The sequence below is a fragment of the Phasianus colchicus genome, chromosome 8 (assembly GCF_987193195.1).
Source record: "Phasianus colchicus chromosome 8, bPhaCol1.hap1.1, whole genome shotgun sequence".
Lineage (NCBI taxonomy): Eukaryota > Metazoa > Chordata > Aves > Galliformes > Phasianidae > Phasianus > Phasianus colchicus.
In genome coordinates this window covers 18,442,868-18,460,643 of record NC_143443.1, presented here as the reverse complement: position 1 = coordinate 18,460,643, position 17,776 = coordinate 18,442,868, and the positions used below count along the sequence as shown (strand labels likewise).

Below are 17,776 nucleotides of genomic sequence, written 5' to 3'. Positions count from 1 at the left end.
ATTATTTTGTCATAGAACAAAAAGATTCCCTTCCTGATGCTGCATATCCCCTCCTACATTTTCCCTATGTATTTTCCACATCTACGTTGTATGACAAAAGAGGCATGGATCACAATAGTTCCTTTGTACAGATGTGTTTAATTCCACAAGAAATCTCATAAAATATAAAAAATAAAAAAGCTGTTATTAATGATATGTAACACTACTTATATCATGATGATTTTAGCAGGAAGCTTAAATCCACAGTTTAAAATCTTGAATGCATTGCTCTAACTATAGAGAGACTTTCTCCAAGTCCTGGCTTGCAAAGCTTTGACTTGAGCTATTTAAGAAAAAGAAGAAAAAAAGAGACTCTACTTGGCAAGAGCTTTAATTAGCAGAAATTTCCACGCTAGGAATATTATTCTGCATGAGCAGAAATTGCATAGCTCTTGCCTCTAGATGCCTTAGAGATGCCATTGATTGACCATATTCAGAACAGGGGAATTATGTGACCCAGTGCTAATTTGAATTCCTTTACCAAACACATTTTTATTTCATCATCTCAGCTGCATAAAAGAGTCAAAGTACCAGAGCTTTAAAGACTCAGAATTCCTGCTGTTCTGCAATAAAATAAGGCAAGAAATATTAGACATCCCTGGTTGATTCTTTAATTCTTTCCCAACGGTGTCAAAGTATCAGTGTCCTACAGGTTTTAGTGCAGGTTAAAGACTGATACAAAGTGTATGCCTGAATAGGAGTTTGGAGTGAGTTGAGGAGAGAGAGAACGTTTAATGGGACATTGGTCCAAAATAGCCCAGCTTGTTCCTACCTCCTGCTGCCTCTTCCTCCTTTTCACAGGACCTTGATTGTATAGAAATAGTACAGACAAAAACCACAAACAACAAAAGGTTCGCTCACACCCCCAGTGGAGGTCATGAGCATGCTACCATGGAGAAATTAAAAAAAAAAAAATCCATCAAAGGCTGCTTTGGCTTATTTATAAGCAAAGATTAATTAATAGGAGGTTTGATACTTTAGTAAGTTACATTTGGACAAATTTGTATTTGCAAATTGTTCATTTCAGACATTGAAGGGGCACAGAGTAATGTGGCCTGGTGCTAATTTTAAAAATGAATCAAACCTTTCTTTGCAATGATCCAAAAACTACAAACTTGCGGTTCAGAGCCTTTCAATAGTATCTGCTCAGATTTGAAACTCCAAGGTTAAAACATCACAAAAGAGTTGTGTTATACACAGCAATAGTAGCTTTTTCCAACGATTTTTCAATTATTGCATTGTATACTCTCCAAGAAAAGTAACTGTCTTGGCTACTGGAGGATAAGATTTGAAAAGAGAGGCAGAATGAACAAATTCTCTAAAAATACACTGGTGTCCATTATACATTGCCTTAAAACCGCTGTTCACTATAACAGATCTTCTGCCCACTGGGTGACTACAAGCTAGGATTCAGAACTACCTGTGTCACATGATGGATAAGTGCAACACGCACCATTCACTTTCAAATCAACGCCCTCCGACCTAAGCCATGTAAATCCTTCAGAAATTCACCCTGGTATTCTCCTCCTTCAGATTACACATGGAAATAGCCCAATGACGAAAGTTTACCCGTGCACATCCCCTTTAACCCCTACTATTTAAGTATCTCCTCGGAATTATCAGTGACCCTTGCTGCATTCTTGGCTGCTTCACACGGGGTCTTCCAGAGCGCCGACCCGGCGGGACCTCACTGCTCCCCGGACTGCTGGAAACGACCGCTATTTGCGGCGCTCCCTTTTCACGGCAGAGCCTTCAGCTCCGCCGGTCCGAACGGAGAAATCCCCCGCACCTCCTCCTGCATACGTGCATGCCCCCGCTCCTCACACCACCCCCGTCCACCCGCCCTTCGCTCCGTTGGCATCGCCCGTTCTGTGCTCGCTTCTGCCTTTTAGCGGGGATTTCTCGCCTCTCCCTTGCCCCCACCCCGCTGCCTCAGGCAGCCAAGGTGCCTGCTCGCTGCCGCGGCGAGGACATGCGTCTCCAATCAGCGGCTGAGGGCTGATTCCGTTAGAGCCTTTCCCCACTACGCTTAAAAGATCGGGGAAGCCCCGCTCGGAAGCGACGCGGCGTCCCCTACGCGGGTACCCGCACCCCTCACAGCCCTTCGCCCTGCCCCGCCACCCCCAGCTCCTCGCCCCGCGGGCGCGGGGATTGGCCCGGCGGAGACGGCATCAGCAGCGGGGGGAGGCCACCCCCACCACCCCCTCGTCCCCGTGCGGCGGAGCCGTGCGGGACAGAGCGAGCCGCAAGCAGCGCCCGAACCGCCGCCGCTCCGCTCCACACCCGGCCGCCCGTAGCAGCAGCGCCCGATGGCCGCCCGCCTGGCCTGTTGCCTCCTGCTCTGGGCCCTGCGGCCCGCGGGCTGCCGCTGTTCTGCGGGGCAGGGCGCGGGCAACCAGCCCGGCTGCACCGCCGAGCCGCCGCCCGCCCGGGACTCGCCCGGCCCGGAGCCCCGCGGGGGCGCCCCGCAGCCCCTGGCGCTGAGTAGCATCGCTCAGGACATGGTAGCTGTCCACATGCTTAAGCTCTACGAGAAGTACAACCGGGAGGGGAGCCGGCCCGGCCACGGTAACACGGTCCGCAGCTTCAAAGGCAGGCCAGGTAAGGGGGCGTGGGGTAGGAAGGTGGGGGGACCGCCGCCGGCTCGCTGCTCCTTCGCCCTGAAGCTCAGGGCTCTCCCCGAAGCTGTCAGTGACTGCGGGGTGTCCCGCCCCCGGGGGTCTGCGCAGCCGGGGGAACGCCGGGAGACCCTGTCTAATATGCGGATGCGGTGCCTCTCCTCTGCTCCGCGGGTGGTTTCTCACCGCTGCCGACAGTACTGTTCACCGACAGTATCTGCCCCGAAGCGGTCAGCCTCTAGAAAGTCTCCGCTGGGGGTGATGCGAAGAGTCAGCGAACGGAGCGCCGTTCCCAGACCTTTCCTGAGTCGTCCTGAGCTGCGACTGCTGCAGCCGCAGGTCCTCCCCTCCAGCTGCAGGCGCGGCTCGAGGTTTTCTAGGAGTGCCGCCTACGGGACCGTCTCAAACTGCTCAGCACCTCGGGCTCTTGCACTGCCTGAACCTGAGGCAGATACTTTACCTCCTTCTTTACTTAGCTGGAGACTGGCCTATGGAGGTGCAACAGCACACATACTGTTAAAGCTTCTTCCCTCGAAATAAGTTCTTTACTTAGTGTTCTTCCCATTTGTTATCTGTTGACAAGGAAACTTAAAATAACCCTGTCTGGAAAATGTCTTCCTTTGGTTGACTCTTATTAGAGATCGTTTCTAGAATGTTGGTTCTTAGAGAATGAGGTTGGTTTGCAGAATGTCACTTGTTACACTTACAGAAGAATTGTTTTCATAGACATAAATAATAGGTGACATTAGCGAGTGGTTACCTGACTACTGTACAGTAATTCATACTCTATAGTGCATATCAATTAAATTTTTATCCAATGTCAGATGTAATATTAAAAAGTCATCCCCTCCATTTTAGGAGGAGAGGATCCCATGGAAGATAATGCGGCTAACGACAATGTAAAGAAACTAGGAGTAAAGATGTACAGTATCTGCAGTCATTTGGGAGGGAAATAAACCTTCATGCTTTACATCATTAGCCAGCTGCTAACTAATAGGGGTTAAGAAGGAGCTTTCACTGTGGATGGTTATTTCGTTACCTCCTCTTTCTACTTGTACTTTTCCTGGCAAATTGATACTCAAGTTATACTTGCTGCTATCCAAGCAAGGCCCCATACCACTAACAGTGATTTAGTAGGAATACAATAGGGAATACTTTTTCTTCTTTTTTTTCCTCTCCCTCAGGTAACTTACATCCACATGGCTACATTCAGTTTCAAAACATCAAAATAGCATTTCCTACCCATACAGGTAGCACTGAACAACTGCATGTCAGCATTTTGCTCATCTATCAGATCATGACAGATTCTTGCAGAGTAACTTGCATAGAGTCATGCAGCAGGGATAAAGCATGCCTGTGTCCACACTCATTTCTCCTGTATTCCACCTGTATACCTTCTCTACTGGGTTCTGTCTCTCTCCAGTAATATGTGCAACATGAAAGCAGAAGCTCCTTGACAAAAAAAAAAAAAAAAAAAAAAAAAAGAGATGTTATTTCTTTTTAATTCATTGGACTAGTGATAAATGGTCTGAAATGAACTGCAGAATGACACAAGATAAAGGGAGGGGAAAAACTTGTCAATCAGTATGGTTTCTTTTTCCCTCTACATCCTCCAAGAAATTCTGGTGTTCTTCTGAGAGAATAAATCATTATGATCATCTAACAAGATGGGGAGTATCTCATCTTAATGAAATATAAATGACACATCTTATCTAGATAAGCAAAACAGATTCTACCTACAATGACTTTTTCTTTGTTGTTCCAAGGAATGGGCTTAAAAAAATTAAAGTCTCCTTCAGAAAACCTGTAAGCCTTTATTTCTATGCTGCAGCTTAAAGCTCCTTGCTGTTGCACACACTAGCATCTGTGATAAAGTGGACCACAGTTACAACGTGTCAGTCCAGACTTAGTTTGTTCCATCATCATATGCATTCACTGAGGTCTTCTCAGCTACAGAGTTGTACTGCTATTCAGCCCTCAGAAAGCATACATCCCTTAAAGGGTATGGATTGTTTTGACTGGGTTATGATGTAATAGTAGTCCATACTCAGTGTGAGGTAATTGCTGTATAGCGTATGAATTATGCACCTGTTCCAAATATAATGTTGTTTCTCTGGCAGTATTTAGAATTGTCTAGTGCTTTAGGAGTTTTTCACAGACATTTCATCACCACTTCTCAACTCACCTCCATGTGTATTCTCAAGAGTTGATTGCTTCTCTGATAAAGAGCTGAGAGATAAGCACTTAGTTTATAGTTCAAGCTTTGTTTTAGTTCAGGACAAACTAGTCTATAGACATTTTCTCTTTAGATGCTTTCCAGTTTTCAGAGAACTTTGTAGCTTTAGAAAACAACACAAATTGACCAAAGTTAGCGTCAAGTCATAAGTGGCTTTGGAATATAGTTTCTTACCAAATGTGAGATATGAAGTTGTTGTCAAACTTCATCTAGGTTGCTGAGACAAAAGAATTGGTCTTCATGGCAGCAAGCAGCTGCCTAAGCCATGAAACCCTCCTGTAAATTGCTTCTTAAAGCTCAGTCTCATTCCCTGAATGCCATCCATCTTCTGTACTAAATAAAGCACAGGCTTTGGTGAAGACTAGAAAATAGCAGCAATTTAATTAAGACTGTTTTGTGCGTCTGTGCAAGAAAAGCAAATAAAGATTTCTCACAAAACTGTAATTCTGGCCTCTAGAGATTTACAATTGCTTTAAAGTAATTTCATAGCTTAAAAGCATTTTAAATTAGGCTTGTTGCATATTGTTTTTCATACTTGTTATCAGTCAGTCTGCACTGCTAATCTTCACTTACTGCAATGCAGTGTTCTCCTAGCAGGTGGATTACCCACTAAAAGCTACTTTCTTTCTTTGGCCACTTCCCTGTTTTTTCTCTACCCATCTCTGCATACACCCTCAATACATCTTGCCTGCATTCTGAACTTGAAGTTGTAGAAAGGTAGAAACAATCGGTAAAATATTAATAACTTTAATAATATATATAGCTAGTACCGTTCAACTAAGAGTAGACCTGTAAAGCATAACAATTTTTGGCTGAAATATTGGTAAAAAGCATGAATGATATGATGAATTATTATTATACTACTATGCTTTCTCCAAAACTCAGGTTTCCTCAGTCTCTAATAAAAAAAAACACTTCCAGGCATTTTCCAGCTTTTCAGTAGATGTAGATTGACTTTTCACTACAAAGAAGTTTGATTTTTTTTGTTATTTGTTTCACTTTGGAATACAGAACTAATTTAGAAAAGTTTAGATTCCCTTTCTGAGCTCTAATTCCAAATCCCCTCCTCATGTGCAGCCCTCAGACTCGCATTTGAAATACTTTTATCCCAAAGATGCATAAGCTTGAGAGGTTTCTGTAGAACTGATAGTGCTAGGAGAAAAATACTTCAAAGACTTGAATCTAAACTCTTGTTTTTTAATAGACTGAGCGTTTTTGGATATGACTAGCACTGATGAAAAGTTTTTTGATAGGAATCCTGTCTTGAACTGCAGAAACAAGCAGTGTTGCATCTGTCAGCTGCTCTGCCGTGTGTTAAAACATTACCAAATGGGTATCTGTACAAGCTGTTCCATTTCACTGCATCAGGAAAAAAATACAGATCATGTGGATGGAAATTGCCTACTGAACCACTGTTACTTCCAGGCTATCTTTGCAGTCTTGGGATTAGTAAACACTGTAACTTGCTGTGGTTTAGCCCAAATGATGGCTCTAGCCAGCACATATCTGAATTGGAAGACAGCAAGCACCACTTTAGTGGTTACCCATTATTGTCCTTTAATGCTTTCTTACTACCAGTCTGAGCTTAGGAAAGCAGGGATCACATCCCAGTTCTGCTACCACTTTCCTGTATATTCTTAAGCTAGTCTTACATATTTTTCCTATGCATCTTATTGATCTGTAATAGGGGAGTAAGCAGCATGCCTTTTCATTTCTGAAAAAGGGATTTTTGTCAAGGGCCGTCTTCTATGCCACGTGCAGCATATGTTTCACTTGGGCCAGGTATGTTACCAAGAACACTATGCATATAGTGAAGTACAGAGAACAAGGGAGGTGCTGTCAAAACATTAATGTCAATGAATGCTCTATCTAGGCATGTTATCTGCTCATGTGCTATAGGAAAAGTTGTTTAAGTATAACTGCAAACATTGCTTGCACAGTTTTAAGCTGCAGTGACTCCAACAAGCTGAATGTACTACCTGGTTTGAAGAGAGTAAGAAAAAAACGAAGTTAACTCATCCACTTGTAAGGATAAGTGGTTTGACTGCCGGTGTTTTGTTTGTTGTTGTTGTTGTTGCTGTTTTTATCTTGGATATTTATAATGGTTTCCTTGCTCTCTTGCAGAATTCTTGTCGCAGAAGCCCCTGTACTGCTTCAATCTAACATCCATGCAGGATTCAGAGATGGTTCTTGCTGCCACTTTTCACTTCTATGCTGACAAACATCCTCGGCACCGGGAAGTGTTTTGTAAGCGATCCAAGAACTCATCGTGCCGCCTCCTACACCTGCCTCCCATCCTGCGGCTCAACCTCATCTTCCGAAGCATCCCCCAGAATTCTGCCTATGGACAACTGAAAGGGAACATCACTGTATTTCTTCAGAGGCGAGGGGCTTGGCATGCCAAGGACATTTCACATATCATAAAAGAATCAAAACGATCTGCAGAGCTTATCCTCTGTGCTGAGCTTGATTCTGGGGAGAAACACCAAGGCTTCCCTGAACAGGTCACCAGTCATTTGCCTTACATACTGGTTTATGCCAATGACCTTGCGATCTCTGAACCTAACAGTGTGGCTGTCACCCTACAGCGCTATGACCCATTCCCTTCCAATGACGGGGATCGAAGTCTGTCACCGAATGCCTCTGCTGATACTCGAGTGAGAAGGGATACTTACCTTTCTAGTTCTATTCAGAACAATGAATTGCCAGAGGTAGAGTATAACAATAAATACGATAAGCATGACATATGGGAGAATGCCTACAAGTCCTTGAAGCCAAAAGCCTCTCGTAAAGACCGAAGGAGAAAAGGGCAAGAAAGTACAGAAATGCTTGCAAAGTCTCAGGTGCTAAACTTTGATGAGAAAACAATGAAGAAAGCAAGGCGAAAACAATGGAATGAGCCTAGGATTTGCTCAAGAAGATACATGAAAGTTGACTTTGCTGATATTGGCTGGAATGAATGGATCATATCTCCCAAATCATTTGATGCCTACTACTGTGCAGGGACATGTGAATTTCCAATGCCCAAGGTAGCATGCCTTTTCATTGCTGTTAGCTTGCAGATAGTAGACTATTGCTCTGCCTATCCAGCTACTTTGTTAGCTAGATTTTACCTTTAGACTTCTACCCATCTCACTGCTTTCCGATGCTCTGTTCAAACTAGTTTAAGCAGCACTGTTTCTACTCTGTTTCTACCATTCATCAGAGTGCAAAAAGATTCCAAGTTATTTTTAATTTCGGATGAAGAATAAAAAGTCTCTGAAGTTTACCTTGGGGTTACACACTAAACCAAATTATTTTGCTGTGGTATCACCACAGTATTAAAACTAATAAAACAAGGTACTGTACCAAAGTATTTCTGAATTCCACTGGTACTGCCTTAGGAAAAAAATTGAGGGATAAAGACACATTTTTAACTGAAGAAACTGCTTGTTACTTTGAAAATAAGAATGCCAATTGAAGTGGTATTTGTCTCAAAATTCTTAAGTGCTTCCTTAATTTAAGTCTTAAATTTAAGAAAATCCTGCTGGAGCTAAAAAAAAAAAGGTTTCTTTTCCATATACAGCAGAGAATGCCAAGTGGCTGTCTGTAACACTTTAACTCCGGTGTTTTGAATTCCTTCTAGAGAAGCAGTGTGAAATTTCCTAATAAAGAGGCAAATATGAAGTTTTTGAATTCTAGTGGAATTCTGATTTGGCCTTCTCCCAGCTTACTTACTCTATGGCAACAAGCAGAAATTTTGGCAATCCTGTGCAATGCAGAAATTCTTTGCACTTTATAGGGCTTTCAGATAAAGGGCAAAGGTTTGAAGCACAGCATAACATTCATGTTCAGAAAGTAATTATTATGCAATTCAACCTACAAATGGCCCAATTATTCATTTAACTACCTTTTTTTTTTTTTTTTTTTTGCATGCGGACACTGTCCATAAGTAATTGATAGTGTTTTCCAGAAAAGGATATCAAAGCTCTGAGACAAGAATCTGCCCTATAGGGTGTCTGATGTATGCTTCTGTTGAAAACAGTAGTATGACTGCAGGAAGAGTCAATATGCAGGCCAGTTTAAGTCCAGGAACAGTAGAAATCCAGATTTCAGGGTGGGGTGAAGAAATGCACCCAGACTGAATATTCTCGTGTAGCTGGCCAGTGCTGACCCAGGTATACATAAACTGATGGATGTTCTGGTAAAAATTAAACTTGCAGAGGCTCTCATGCAGTTCTCACTTTTCTGTTGTAGTATAGAAAGATCATTCAAAATACAAAACACAGCTTAGGATTATGGGTAATAATTATTATTCATACATACTAAAGAAATAAAATAACACACCTGGCTTCTTGTAAGCAAAACGCTATGGCACAAAGAAGCTGACAGAACCAAAGATTTGATACATTTGTAGTTGGAGCAGTGAAATAAGCTTGTATTGCTGACTTATTTAATACTGCATCTAGAAATATTGCTTGCTATAAAAAACAGACTTTCTTGGAAATCAAAACCATTTTAATTCTCAATGTGCTAATTAGAGATGAATTACTGTAGCTATACTAGCATCTTGGTGTAAAAAAAAATAAACAAATAACACCCAGATTTGGGGATTTTGGTTAGATTTGTTTTGGAGGTCTACTTTTTGTTAGCTTTGTATTTTTAAGGGAAAAGCATACAGACAGATTCACAGTTTTAACTTATTAAAATCATGGTTTCCAACAGAGCAAGGACAAGTAGGATATCTGTATAAGTCTACAGTGTAAGTATGATTATTATAAGTATGATTTTGTGATTCTGTGAAATATCTGCATGCTTGAATGAAACTTCAACTCGAGTCAGAGTAACAAAATTATTATGAACATTGTGGAAGGAGAAATAGTCTTTGCTGTTGCACGTATGTCTCAAGTCAGGAAAGCATGCATACGATCTTTCTAGATCTACATCAAAGGCCGGGTGTAGCTCTAAGTCATAAAGACTCAGACCATGCAGTCAGCTGATGATGGAGAAACAAAACTTATTTCCAAGGTACTCTTTTAAAATTGTGGAGAGAATCATATACGTGGGATGTTGGAATCATCACACTGAAAAATTGTTTTTATTTAGTACATCTGCACATCTAATTTGACTGCATTTCTTGATACAAAACAGCACTTGTACAAGTTGCTTTGTCTCAAGTTCATCTACCTTGCCACTGAAACTCTTATTCCCTGACTGTGCACTGTGTAGTACAGTCATTTAGAAGTGCAACACTTCATCGTGCTGAGAAAAGTTAATTCTGCCTCTCAGTTCTGATAATGGGTTTTGATGCCATGTATATCTACATGCTAGAAACTGAGCTTGACCAACAGGAAAGGGTAAGATTTGTTTGCACAGGAAGTTTAAAGTGAATAGCTCATGAAGACAATGCAAATCATTTAAGCAGGAAGATGCTGAAGCTTACCCAACAGGACTCTTAGATTTTAACTTATTCATAGGAACAGGTAGGCTACAGCAGTTTGGAGCTCATCTTGTGTGTTTATCCATGACCTCTTTACTCTGAAATATGAGATGAAGTTCCATGGACTTCATGCTTGTAACTTTTTCATGCAGTCATCTTATTTAAAGAAAGTTTATATGCTAAATACTATCTTGAGACTTCAGTCTCATTCAGATATGTAAACATATTGCCAACATCACCTCTATGATAGCATCAAGATAAACTGCATTTTAGCTGCCATAACAGGAATGCTGCATTAGTTTTGATAGTGCTTTGCTGACTTCTGTTGCCATGTCATGCCTCTGATTCAGTGGCCATGGTTACCACTAAGAAACCAGCATTTGGATATATCTTCTCCCTTATCAATAGTAATTAGAATAATCTCAATTATGTCCTTGTGAAAACATCATTTATGATTTTCAGTTTTAATTCCACTCTCTACATGAAAAAACAAACTTTATTGAAGCCAAGAAGTACTGCTTATTAAGATGTGGCAGAGGGTGTTCTTTGATCAATAGGTTCATGATAAAGCAGACATTAAAAGGGACGTAAAGCAGGAATAAGGAGTGAAGCCTGAAGAATTTCAGATTTACTTTTCAACTACATCAACACAGTCTTGTTTTCTGAGGTTAAAATTTCCTTCAGCTAGGATTGTCCTAGAGGTAAAGAAAGAGCAGAACCTGGCCCGATGGATAAAATTAGTAGCCAGCATTTAAGACATAATGCTTGCCCAGTACCATCCCTACTGGGCATTCAACTCAGACTTTCCATCTTTCCACTTCAGCACTTTGGTATAAAGGTTAAAGTCAAGCTCAACCCAAGGTCACTGAGCACTTGGGCCAGATTTCCAGAAGGGCTGGAAAATTTAGAGCCTGGCTGGATGTGGGATGGGTGTGCTGCTTGGCTCCACTGTGGGTATAGGACTCAGGCAGCCAGATTCTGCACAAAGTAATATTCCATAATAGGTAGCTTTCTCTTTAAGCATTGTTGCTCATAATATGTATGCTTCCAGGCATTAGAAACCTAATTAGTGCTGTCATCTTGGTAGCCTGATTTACTCAGGCTGAATTGTTTCTAACTATTTTCAGGGGTGACAGCTGCTCTCACTGAACTTGGCTCACATCTGTTTGTTCCCCACAGTTACCAGAGGCTATATGGCTGGAGAAGATCCTAGTAGGATCTTCTGTATGTTCATATGTGGGGATTCTACAACACAGTAACTGGCAGGGAAGGCAATGATGGTGGCTATTTGTTGCTTGGGGTAAACAAACTGTTCCAGTAGTACAGATTAAAATCTGTGGCTGTTACAAGTAGCGCTATGAAGGAATAAAGGAGACAGGGCCATTTCAGGAGGGTTGTCATACAGGTTACTTCAAGAACTAGATTCTAGGAGCTTCAGTTCTTTGAATTTCTGAACTCTGCAATTGCTTATATACATAAAGGCTATTTCCATTTGTTCTGCTGTCCAGATTTGCTGAACAATGTAGGCAGAAGCTTATTTCTACTTCATGTAGCACACACTAGCCTAATTTACTGCTGCTTGTTTGTGGACAGCTTTGAAATCCTAAGATTAAGGGTGGCATAAGAGAGTAAACTGCTGCTAATTATGCCAAAGAACAATAAATACAGAAAGGCTCTTCTCAGGATTGGTCACCTGTTGGGACCATTTGACAGGGATGCTGTCTTGAAACAGTGAAGAATCACAAATGGATTTCACATTCTGCCCTTGTAATGGTTCACATGAAGTCATTTTAAATAAGGAACAGATAGAAGCATTCATAGAAATTAAGGTCTGTTCTGAGTTTCTGGTATGATGTTACAAATAAATGTATCAGAATTGAATAATTCTTAAAAAAACTTTGTTTGATTTAGCCATGCACTGCATAACTTTTCATGATAAAATAAAAAATAATGCTTCATATATACTCTGTAGTTATCTGAGAAAAAAAAAAAGCATATGAGACTAATTCTTCTCACTTGAAGTATCTGCTTCCATGTTGAGATTTGCAAATTTCCTCTTTTTTTGTCCCCAAGGTGCCACTTGTACCAAATCTGATGAAAACTACTAAAACTGTAGCAAAATGCCAAATACAACCACAAAGATTTGACCAACTGTTACTGCACTCATTTTTGGGATTATTCAAGCATGACTATGAGCAGGAGTCACTGGAGCTTCAACCTCAGTGATGGGTTACACGCCTCAGTACTGCATCGTGTACTTGGAGAACATTTATTCCATGCTATGCTGAGGCAGTGACACAGAAAGGTTGACACCTGTCACTGCTTCACTGGTAAACCTCTGCTTGACTATATGTACCTGAAGCAACAGAATTGGTAAAAACTGTTTAGTACTATTCCATTGCTCGGACTACAAGAGCCAAGCGTAACTTTGGAATACATGCTTTAAAAATACATAATTTTTATTTAAAAAAAAATAGGAGTAATAAATAGTATTCTATTTAATAGCAAAATGCAAGTCTTAGCTCTCCTTCTTTTATTCTCAGAGCCATTATAGCTAATAGCATTTCTCAAATAATTTTCCACTGTGTCAGAAAATCAATAGATGGTGGTTCAGCACCCTAAACAGCATATAGATATAAAGCTGTGGTGAAATCTCACTTCATGTTTTTCCTGCTCTCTCAGCCTTTTGTTCTCCCACTTCAAGACTAGCTAGGAGCGTGGGTGTTGGGGGAGTCTGCTGAGGAAGACAGAGAGCAGCAGGCAGAATGCAGGTACAAAGTATTCATTTGCAAGGGTCCTCTGATAACAAAACAATCTCTGCAAGATTGTCCATCTATTCTACAGCAACTCCTGCCTGCTTCTGGAGCACTTATTTTAAACCACAGTAATTGCTCCAGGAAAATGTAACGAATTCCAGCATAATTTACATGAGAAATACTACTGGAAGACTGAAATAGTTATTTTGGAAATAATTACAGTAGCCAATTTTCCCAGTCAGACAAGAGGTTAAGAAAGAGATAACTTAGAGCTGAGAAGTGTGGCCCCCTTAGCCCTTTTCTCCTGCATACCTGCCTCCAGCATTTAATAGCTACCGTCATGTTCACGGCTCTCTTTCTAGGCAGCTGACTGCTGCCTGTGCCACCAGTGCCCTCCTCTGGTTCTTCTTTATGAAGGCAGCAGAAGGCGTACAAACTTGGACACATCCTGTGCAAGAAAAAGGCTGGAAATGTGAGAGCATGACTGTGCTGTGTGGCCTTGTGACTCAGTCATATGTATTTCTTTTTTGAAAAGCAAACAAACAAGAAAACCCACAAACACACTTGTAGTCATTTTCCAAGCCCTCTTGGGAAAGAGATTTCCCATAAATGAAATAATAACCATTTCCTTTTCTGTTCCAGGTTGTCAGACCATCAAATCACGCTACAATCCAGAGCATCGTGAAAGCAGTGGGAATCATTCCTGGCATCCCAGAGCCCTGCTGTGTTCCTGACAAAATGAGCTCACTCAGTGTCTTGTTCTTAGATGAGAACAAAAACGTTGTTTTGAAGGTATACCCCAATATGTCTGTTGAAACTTGTGCCTGCCGATAAGTTCATACAAATACATCTTCAACAACACCTACAGATCCTGCCTGACTGCACTGGGAATATGTGAATGGGAAATGAATCCTCTTGAGTTGACAAACGAATGCAAGCCTTCTTCTGCAGAAGGCATGTAGAGAGATGAGAATGAAGCACGTGCCCATCTGAAAGGATATGCCTTAGTACCATCATTTGTACGACTTGTACATTCACCTTCCAGGCATTCAATACTTTTATAAATACCTTCCTAACCCACCTATCCAAGACACATTGGTATTTAGTGAGAAAATTATATGTAAAGTTTTCCATAATCAAAAGACTAAAACATGTTTTTATATGCTATTTTTACTATTTTTATCTCTTCAATTAATTAAGAAGATGGGAAGTGAACTTGCAAAGGCAGCCTTATATTAGAATATCACTTCTGTACACAAAATGTTTTGCCTAAAACACTCATAATCTGCATATTTATACTGAAAAACATGCTGTAATAAAGGGCTTAATATGTATATTTTCTTCAGGAAGCACATATATTACACTGTCATAGAATCATACAATCATGGAATTGTTTGAGTTGGAAGGGACCCTTAAAGGTCATTTGGACCTTTATGATGCAATGCATATATGCAATGAACAGGGACACCTACAGCTCCATCACACTGCTCAGAGTCCTACCCTTGAATGTCCCCAGGCACAGAGTATCCACCACCTCTCTGGGCAAACCATTCCAGTGCCTCACGACCCCAGTTGTAAAAAACTTCTTCCTTCTACCCAATCTACATCCCCCTCTTTTAGTTTAATCCATTTTCCCTTGTCCTATTACAAAAGACTCTGCTAAAGATGCTGTCTCCTTCTTTTCTTCTAGCCCTCTCAAGATACTGAATGGCCACTATCAGGTATCCCTGGAGCTTTCTTTTCTCTGGGCAAAACACCGAGCTACCACTGGCTTTCTGTGCTGCAGGGGCACATTGCAGGCTCACGTCCAGCTTGCCACCCACTAGTATACCCAGGTCCTTTTCAGCAGGTCTATACTTATATCTCCCAGGTTTTACAGTAGGGGTTGCCATGACCCAGGTGCAAGGCCTTGCACTTGGAATAAGTGCAATAATAAACCTTGCACTATATAGGCTTTCACATACACAGTATGTTAATACTGATATTTTTGGTTACCCTCTCCTAATATATAATTTGTTCTACAAAAGACATTATGTAACACCCCACACTTTTTATTTGCTGGCTGATTTTAGGTTGATAAACATGTGCTCTGAGTAACACATACTATATATTAATATGTTGAAATACTAAAAAAAAAAAAATAACCAAGATTTATATTTTTGTAAATTATATTCTCTAGATTGTTACATGCTTTTAACAAAAGCTAATAAATTAAAGGAACAGTAGTATCAAAAAATAGTAGAATTGTCATTCTATAAATCTTCTCTGTTACATTCAGTAGTTTTTGCATCACGTATTATGGAGCTTCTGTTTTTTAAGCTTGGAAATATTGAAAAACACACATAAATTTGGCTTAAACGACTTCAAGTGATAATCTATCTCTACTGGACTAGTAGTTGTTCCAGAAGTTTTGTTCTTTGTGGCTTAATCGTAGCTTGAATTTATTGATTTTACTGTATTTTACCATTGGATTTTACTGTAACCTATTTTTATTAGATCCCTTTTGTCTATTATCCCAGATATATTCACTGTGTATTTTTAGTATACAGAGCAGGGTCAAATTACGTTTTGGCTAGGATTTAAATAGGTACTTTGATTTCTTATTATTCTAAGCCTCAAAACAATTTCTCATAGCTCTTTTCTGAAGTCTTTCCAGAACTTTCATTAAATTCTTTTTCCAGCAATGAACTTCAACATGGGACACAATATTTGGCAGCTGTTCCATTAAAAGTCTTAACAGAAATAACTCTGCTTTCCTCTAATTCTCTTACAATCCTCTGTTGATACATTCATGATAGCCCTCGTAACTGCAACACTTCTCTAACAACTGATGTTCCATTAGTGAGCCTGTCAGTTCTCTTTCTCTCTACCCCTGCATGCCAGAACACACTGGTGATGTGTTCCATTTTCACCCACTTGGTATGCAATAATCTAGGCAGACCAGGAGCAGAACAAACTTCTGAAACAAGTGAGGTAGCACAGAGAGCAAGATTCCGAGCCTTTCCTCCTTGAAGACGATTAAGCCACAAAGAATTCTTCTCTATTATTGCATTAGAAGTATACTGTTCAGGGAGAGGATACAACACCTACTACGCTCTGATGAATAATTGTATCTGGAAGGCTTCCATCCTGTAAGGCACAAGGTATTTTCTACCACAGATATTCTGTATTCATGGGGTGCAGATTCCCAGGCAATAGAGTTGTGTAAATGTGTCCCTCCCCACTAACCTACATAAAAGCAAGATTTGGTGTGTACAAGAGTGTTTACAACGTTACTCTATCAACATTTCTTCACTGTTCATTCTGACACTCTAAAGTATATATTTGAAAGACACTTGTAGTGACTGCTAATTACAGTTGCCAAAAGATCATGGATCTTGATAAGCACTTCTTCTCCAGAAGCAGTACAGGGATTTACACAGGAATTACTAAGACAAACATTTGTGTACTGTTGCTATTAAAGATATCCCTTAAAAATGAAGGGTCTTGTGTTTTCGTAAATCAAGAGGCACTCAACTAATGTTGGCAGTGATGGTAAAATATAGGGGGAAAAAAAAAAAAAAAAAAAAGAAAAATTATCAGAAATTAAGTACTTATTCCTAAAGAACAGCAGTTAACATAAAATTCCCCAAAGCATCTTAAGTCATTGCTATTTCTGTTCTACATGACTTTTTTTTTTTTTTTTTTTTTTTTTTTTTTTTTCTGTAGGTAATCTTTATTCCATTTAGCAACAGCTCTGAAGAGAATGATATATTAGCATAATGTATTTATGTTCTGGTCTATTGCATTTGTTTTTCCTAAGGAATCCATTCTGTATCTTGAACTAGTCTTTGGGTACATATTCACTACCCAAGATCTGCTGATACAGGTAAGTAGGAGAGATCTGTTTTAAGGTCTATGGGATGTAAGGGAAAAAGCTATTCCTATCTCTTTAGGATACCTGGAGAAACCTGAAAGATCTAGTCTGTATTTAAAGATTGGCATAACTATGTAATTTAGCATGGGCAAAACAAAATTATACCCATAAGTTACATAGCTATCAAGACATTCCCTTACTACACACAAGAAGAAATTCTCTTACTATTAAAGTTTATTTCATTTGGTAGAGTACTGTAACTTAGAGAAGAAACTCATTTTGTCACAAGACATCTTAGTGGTTTAACTATATCTGTCAATGCTCTAATGCAAACCAGGCTTTCACCAAAATTTTTTTTAGAAGTGGCTACTTTCTGGGTCTCTGAATGTCTATTCTTCTTTTGCATTTAATACATATAAATTATTTTAAAAATAGAACAAATACTGTCAGCTGATATCCACACCATCTTGAATCTTCTAACAGTTCTTTGACTTCCATGTCTATGCTGTATACCCTTCCTTAGTGTTTACATTTCTAGAAAAAGTTACTATTGACAAACACGTAAAATAAACTGCAAGATAATCTCACTAATCCTCCAAAAAATGAGGATGATGATCAGCGGATGATTACAGACAGATAAACCAGGAAATCAGCTGATAATAGTCAGCAAAGTTTAAAGGACATTTTAAGCTACAACATTCCATTTAAGTCTTTGAGATCACAGTTTAATTGCCAGAGGTAAAAGCAATAATTAGAATGTACTTAGGTTTCTGTAAACTCTTTCAATTCATTTTCACAAGGCAGTATAATTAACGGAAACTACTGGACAATGTTAATGTACTTATGCATCAC

At 40.1% G+C, this 17,776-nt stretch overlaps 1 protein-coding gene across 2 annotated transcripts; it reads left to right on the top strand.

Moving 5' to 3' along the window:
* Window positions 1–1,889: 1,889 nt before the first annotated feature.
* On the top strand, window positions 1,890–16,532 carry GDF10 (growth differentiation factor 10). 2 transcript variants are annotated; one of them, XM_090145161.1, is made up of 4 exons: window positions 1,890–2,640; window positions 7,018–7,922; window positions 13,711–13,860; window positions 14,759–16,532. In XM_090145161.1, exons 1-4 carry the CDS (start codon window positions 2,349–2,351, stop codon window positions 14,948–14,950), a joined length of 1,539 nt encoding a protein of 512 aa, XP_090001287.1. In that variant the 5' UTR covers window positions 1,890–2,348; the 3' UTR covers window positions 14,951–16,532. The 2 variants fall into 2 exon arrangements, with proteins under 2 accessions (XP_090001287.1, XP_031463562.1); XM_031607702.2 differs by having other exon boundaries at window positions 13,711–14,897.
* Window positions 16,533–17,776: the final 1,244 nt, after the last annotated feature.